We start from the raw sequence: 6616 nt of genomic DNA, 5'->3' as shown, positions 1-6616 counted from the left end.
TAATGAATGCACAGACAAAAACAAAGAGAGTCGGGCAAGGTTTAACCTTGTCGGGCAAGGCTGATCATCTTGCAAGAGGTTTGAAAGCTTAGAAAAAGGGTAGGGAGGTGAGTTTACAGGAGGAATCGATACTACAGCAAGAGTTGAGCAGGGTAGCAGAGCTATTACAAAAGGTTTATCGCAAAATTGATGAAGGCTTGGGCTGACTACAGCTTCGTTTTGAAGGCAAAACTGGCTTTTGAGCAGAGTTTGTGCTTGTATTTGTTTGTTTGAGTGTCCTTGATTCTGACCTCTCCTGCTCCTTTTATAGACACCTTAGCTTGGCATCATGTGGCAACAATCTTGCTCGAATGCAATTTGAAGGGTAGTGACTCATCAGCCATTTTACTTGTACTGCCATCTAAAAGTACTTTTTTTGGCTGGATAGCTGGCTGGTCTATACCACTTAGCCTTTGGGTAGGTAAGCAAGTGGTCTGCATGGTCTGCACCTAGTCAGAAACGGGCTTCTCCTATCTTCTGGACTTCGGCTGGGTTATGACTGGGCCTTCGAGTACCTTTCCCCTTTAGGCTGCTCTTTGGGCCAACTTCCCCAAAGCCCAAAGTTTAAGTTTTGATCCAAACACAACCCTTCTCCTTCGATATTCAATGCCCTGTAACTTGCAGATGCATAGAACGTAGAAGGATTTGGTATAATTATACATTTATGATAAGGGAATTTATCTTATTTTGTAAGCTTGTCCGTAACCAAGGAAATGATAAGCTTGTCCCTTAGGCGGGCAAATGTTAGTGACCCAACGCCTAGAGGCCTAGGCTGCTTTTTTTTTTTTTTTTTTTTTTTTGAGTACGTTGATATTTTTACATTAAGGAAGAGACCATAGTACTGAGTGACAGCGTTTTCTTTATTTTAATTAAATTTTTATATAATATATAAATAAGTGTGTACTTGCACTTAAAAGAAATATATAATTGTAAAATAGAATTATATATCAATTATAAAGTATTATACCATATTGAAAACATTGGAAAGCATAAAATGAGAGTTTATCCAAGCTAACAAGTTTCTCACAATTTATTGAAACATAAAATGCAAACTAAAAGTTATTTATTTAATGTTTAAGAGAGAGTCGCGACCCTAAGCCATTTTCTTTATAAAAAAATAATAAAAATTAAAAAAAAAAACCACAAAACCACCTAACCCACCTAGACCCCTTAGTCGTCTTATGTCCACCTAGGTGGCTAGGCACCTTCTGTCTTTTAAATGTCTAGGGATTAGAGCCATGTGCCCATCTCTTCTCTCCCAAACCCTAATTCTGCAAGCCTCCTAGGAGAGAAGAGATGGGCTCAGGGCTCTATTAGAGCCATGTGCCCATCTCTTAGGAATAGTTAGACGGAAAAAAGGGGAAGAAAAGAAACTGAGGGAGGGAGAGAGGGGAAGATGGTCGGAGAGGAAGGAGGGCTAGGATGCAAATGGGGGAAGGGTTAAGAGGAAAAAAGGGAAAGGGGGAAGATGGTCGGAGAAAAATGATGCAAAAAGGGAGAAGGACTAGGAGACACGAAAGGGTGGAAGGCAGGCAATCCTTTTTGCCTTCTGCTTACCCCCTTTTTAGGTCTTTAATTTCTAGTTTCCTTGAGCTTGAGTTTTGTCTCAACCTCCCTGAGCTTGTCTCAGATTTGGGCTTTCATGTCCCTTTTTACTTCCGATGTTTCTCCCTGTCGTCAATTTTCATCGCCAACCTCTGCTCCTTAGTCCATCGTGTGTCTCTTCGGCAGTGTGTGGCTCACTCACCTCCATTTTCCATTCATTCAGTTTTTTCATGTCCCTTTTTACCTCCAATGTTTCTCCCTGTCGTCAAACTTCCACCGCCAACCTTTGCTCCTCAGTCCATCGTGTGTTTCTCTTCGACGGTGGGTGGCTCGCTCACCCCCATTTTCCATTCATTCAGTTTTTTCCAGGGTTCTTCCTCTTGGTGGTGGTGTCAGATTGGTGACGGTGGCTCAACTGGTGTGGTGGAGTCTGCATCCTTCCAAATCTAGGGATTTTGTTGTGGGCTTGCTATTTTTGAGCTTTTCGGTTGTATTTACTTTTAATTATGCTTGTATTTGGATTGCCTCTGAATTTTCTATTTCTTATATTAGTTTTTTATTTAATGAAAATTATCTGTTTGAAAAGAAAAGCAAAACGTCTACAGATTATAGTTGCGGGCCTTTTAAAACACTGTTTATGACTATCCCATTTATTCCCTATTTTTCAATTAAAAACATACATTGTAAGGTTAATATTAGGGATATTTGGCTTAAAATTTTGTTCAAATAAGTTTTTAATACTTTTAAGTAACTAAGGTTTTTTTTTTTTTTTCTGAAGTCTGCACATTTAATGACTCGGCTCAAGCTTTGGCATGTCTTAATGGGCTAGGACCGCGGCCTGGGCTAGGGCCGCGGCCTGGGATAGGGCCGCGGCCTGGGCTAGGCTTACTATTTTATTAAGTGGTCAGCCTAAGCACAATTTGTTTATTAAGTGGACTAGCCCAAGCACGACCTAAGTCTACATGGGTTGAATTAAAATGGGCTGGGCCGGCCAGGTTGGCCCGTTTAACACCTCTCGTCACGAGAGAATCTCTTTGATCTTCTTACCCAAAAAAAGTCTTTAGAAAAAGAACTCACTTTGCTAGTCCATCGTAAAGTTAAACACACCCTATCCCCTTAGTGTAGATAATATTGTTTGTTAAATAAATAAAAGAAGAAGAACAATCACTAACAAATGATGCATTTTTTTAACACATGACAAATATCTATTGAACGGCAACACAACTGAAACCATATCTTAGTTGCAAGAGAAATCACTTCTTACTTATACCAGCTCTCAAATTGAACCAAAAAAAGTTTGAGAAAAAAACCAAAAAGAAACATCTGGTTTCTATAACTCCAATTGAAGCAGATGGAGGAAAGTCAAGCTTACTCTGTTCCTCAAACTAGAGGAATCGCCATCCTCCAAAAACAACGTCATTGTAGCCAGGCTTTGCAACGCTGGTTTCGCCATCCTCCCTGATTTCTCCATCCGCGACACAACTTGGCTCACTGATTTCTCAGAAAAAAACATCAATCCAACTTCTCTGCTATCAATTTTCTTCTCGTTTCTTTGATTGTTGTCCAGGTGAACAATCTGAGAAAGAGCCCTTCACATTGCTCTTAACAAAACGAGACAAGCTAAATCCAAGAGAGAGGCACAAAGCACGTCGGAAAGGAGGGCACAGTATCATAAAGTGAAATATAAACCCAATTATAATTACTCAAGACTGCCACAAGGAAAAGGAGGGAAAGTTCCATTTCAATAACGTCGTTGGTCTCGCTCTTTAGGTTTTAGAATACAAAACACGATGTTACAACAACAACAACGTGCATGAGGCCATTGAGGAAAAAGTAAAACCCAACACTGAAAGATGTCGCCTCCTACGTTATTATCTAAGTTGCTGAGAAAAAGCTGTAGGTTACGAGGTTACAGCGCTGCAATGCACTCAATTTCAATCTTGGCATCCAGTGGCAGTGCCGCTACCTGAAATGTTGAACGCGCTGGGGCTGGAGATGGAAAATCTGCAACACAAAACCATACAAGTCAAGTTAAATGAACAAGTAAATGGTTGCCAAAATTAAGCAGAGGCAGATCTGTTTCTACAAGGTAATTTGAGCGTAAGAATGTGGCGAATGAAATTAGCTCAAGTACACCAAAAATTAAAGAGTTAAAGTCAACTTCATTCTATCTCCTATCAATACCTCAATACGCTTATGGCTTACAGTTTTAGGCAGATAGAAAACCCACAGTTTAATTAAGAATTAAATCTCCAATAGCAAATTTGTATCTCTAGATAACTCACATTTAGCATAGATTTCATTGACTTTCTTGAAGTCTTTCAAATCAGCCAACCTGCATGGACATAAGAGACAACTAATTTCATCTCCAACACTTAAGTCTCTAATCAAGGTTGTGCAAAGAAAAAACAAATCCATACAGAATAGTCGTTTTAACCACAGAGGAATAGCTGGCCCCGCTTGCTTTCAGTATTTCCCCCATATTTTTTAGAACCTGCATTAGTTTCGTAAACCCAAATCCATCAAACGCAGTCACACAGCAATGCTATGGACTATACTCTTTTGTTAAGACGATAACGCTTAAAAACAGCAATTGCGTTTAACAAATTTAACTTCTGCTCAATGAAGGTTTGCAAGGTTACTATAATTTAAGATGTTTAGTGTTGGCAATTACTAAATAGAGACTCAGACTAGATATATTAAAGAGATATAATTATAAGGTATACAGCAATAACCGGCATTTAGTTTTGTCTTTATGACTTGGCTTAGTGCCACCATCATTTTGCAGAAATGTGAAATTCTCGACAGTTCAAGATCCTGCAACCACTAAATTCTCAAACAGCATATAAATTTCCATCAACTGTCACTTCTAAATCGCCATGAAGTTATTGGTTTAGAAGGTTTTCACCAACCAAATGCGTAAAAATAAAAGCACAAAATCGATGAACATATGATTATCTCAAATCCTAACCAACACAGAGAGCATCAACAATACCTGCTCTGTCTGATCTTCAACATCAACGGATACGAACTTTCCGGTCTGCAAATAAACACACAACATAAGTTCATAATATCATCGAGTTCATACCAACATTGATGGATTACAATGACAAAAAAAGGACGAAAATCAAAGACACAAACCTCTGGAATCAGACCAAGACAACCCGACACATAGACAAAGTTGTTGGCTTTGATTGCCTGAGAATACGGTCCCAATGCAGCGGGAGCCTTTTCTGTGTGGACAGCTTCCTTAATTCCTAAATCCAACCAAATAAAAGCTGCCCATGTTAATTTCAAACGAAAAGTTGAACACTTTATCCACAACTGATCAAAAGGAGATTCAAATTATACAACCAATAAGAGGAATCGAATTTCTAATCCATGTAACCAAAAAGGGTGCACGAGAAATCCAATTAAATTAAAACAAAATGAGAAATTAAAAGAGTTGGAAGTTACGAGCGTCGGTGGAAATGGCTAAGCAAGCGAAGCGAGAGGAGGGCTTCGATGAAGCCAAGGATCGCCAGAAAGTGGAGCCAGCGACCGAGGCAAAGCCCGCGCCGGCGGCTAACGGAGCTCGGGTGCGCAATGCCCCCATGTCAACCGCCGGCATGTGGAAGGTCCTTGCCGCACACCACGCCATCTCTCTCTCTCTCTCTGGGAGTCTCTGTTGGTCTCTGTTCGACTTGTGCGACTGCTGAAGTGCTGCTGTACTGATGGTTGGTGAACGGCGACTGGCGACTGAGTCACTCACTCGCTTTTAATATGTTCATTTTTTTTTTGTTTTGTCTGCTCAGATTTTTTTCCTCTTTGGGCTTTACTTCATTTTTGTTATGGGGCTTTTATTTTGGGTCACTTTGGTTAAACTCTAACCATCCTATCATCAACGTAAAAATTCTGCAAATTTTAATGACGATACTTTAGATGCGATTCTTAGTTTTTAATATTTTTTTGACTAAAATTTTAATGGCATTCAAAATTTGATCAAAGTCCTTTGTTATGTTACTTTCAGGGCACTAAAACTTTAATGACTTTGTACACCTCATTATATTACTATTAATGTTTATATTTCTATGGTTTTGACATTAAGTGTTATATATCTTATGAAATTTATAATCTTATAAATTTAAAATCCCTCAAATAATATAATTAGAAACTGTTATAATAAAAAAAAATTCAAACTTTTTGATTGATTAAATGGATAAAAACTATGTAACAATATGAAATAATAAATGGCAAAAGAATGTGCCTGTCAAAAAATTGGTACATTTTACGTATAACAAAGTGGTAGATTAATAAAGAAGAATGAGTACATTATAAATAAATTAGGGTACAAATAGAAGATTAAAAAGCTATGAGTACAAATGAAATTTTAAAAAATATGGGCACAAAAAGAAATTAATACATGAGTACAAATTAAAACTAAAAAGAAAATAGTACAAATTTGAAAAAAAAAAAAAAAAAAAGGGTTGCAAATTAAAAGTGGGTACAAACTAAAAATATAAATATATGATACAAAGTTTAGCCATAAAATATAAATATACCATATATAAATTTTTTTCACACTAAATGATTATTATAGAAATTTAATGTAATTATGTTGTATATTGAAATAATGACATTCATTAAAACCTAAGGACCTTGACAAAAAATTACAAAGAAATAAGGTTTTAATCAATGGAATAAAAAAAAAAAAGATGAGAACCTAATTTCTCCCCTTAATTATAAACTCACTTTTTGTCTCCTTCTACACACTCATGCTTAATTTATTTTGTTATTTTCATTGATGTATTTAATCAGATGATCGGAAATAAAGAAAAATAAGTGAGGTTAAAAAATGTGTGAAAATCAGCTCCCTTTTTCAATATGTAATGCACATTAGATGGCGGGGTAATATAGATTGTCATATATGATTGGCTAGTGTTATTTATACACCATTTTTTCCTCTCACATACTCTTGTTAATTTTTGTTCATTGATCTTCTTCAATTCATTCGTTTCGAGTTCCGACGATCAAAATTGAGAGGGTGTGTTAG

General features: G+C 37.2%; 1 protein-coding gene across 1 annotated transcript; it reads right to left on the bottom strand.

Moving 5' to 3' along the window:
* Nucleotides 1–3294: 3294 nt before the first annotated feature.
* Nucleotides 3295–5335, bottom strand: LOC126616733 (reactive Intermediate Deaminase A, chloroplastic-like). The gene is made up of 6 exons (XM_050284831.1): nt 5041–5335; nt 4726–4841; nt 4580–4624; nt 4005–4078; nt 3870–3919; nt 3295–3588 (listed from the first exon to the last, which is right to left on the bottom strand). Exons 1-6 carry the CDS (start codon nt 5222–5224, stop codon nt 3494–3496), a joined length of 564 nt encoding a protein of 187 aa, XP_050140788.1. The 5' UTR covers nt 5225–5335; the 3' UTR covers nt 3295–3493.
* Between the last annotated feature and the right edge of the window lie 1281 nt (nt 5336–6616).

Source organism: Malus sylvestris, chromosome 3 (assembly GCF_916048215.2).
Source record: "Malus sylvestris chromosome 3, drMalSylv7.2, whole genome shotgun sequence".
Taxonomy (NCBI): Eukaryota; Viridiplantae; Streptophyta; class Magnoliopsida; order Rosales; family Rosaceae; genus Malus; species Malus sylvestris.
Note: the sequence above shows the minus strand (reverse complement) of the source record. Positions and strands in the feature narration are given on the sequence as shown.

What these genes read in the sequence shown, in the direction of transcription:
- LOC126616733 (XM_050284831.1), bottom strand. Translation starts at nt 5,224, where the DNA reads ATGGCGTGGTGTGCGGCAAGGACCTTCCACATGCCGGCGGTTGACATG. An exon ending in AGCCATTTCCACCGACGCTC is followed by an intron (nt 4,842 to 5,040) that starts GTAACTTCCAAC and finishes GGTTGGATTTAG; the next exon opens with GAATTAAGGAAGCTGTCCAC. An exon ending in GTGGTTAAAACGACTATTCT is followed by an intron (nt 3,920 to 4,004) that starts GTATGGATTTGT and finishes ATGTCCATGCAG; the next exon opens with GTTGGCTGATTTGAAAGACT.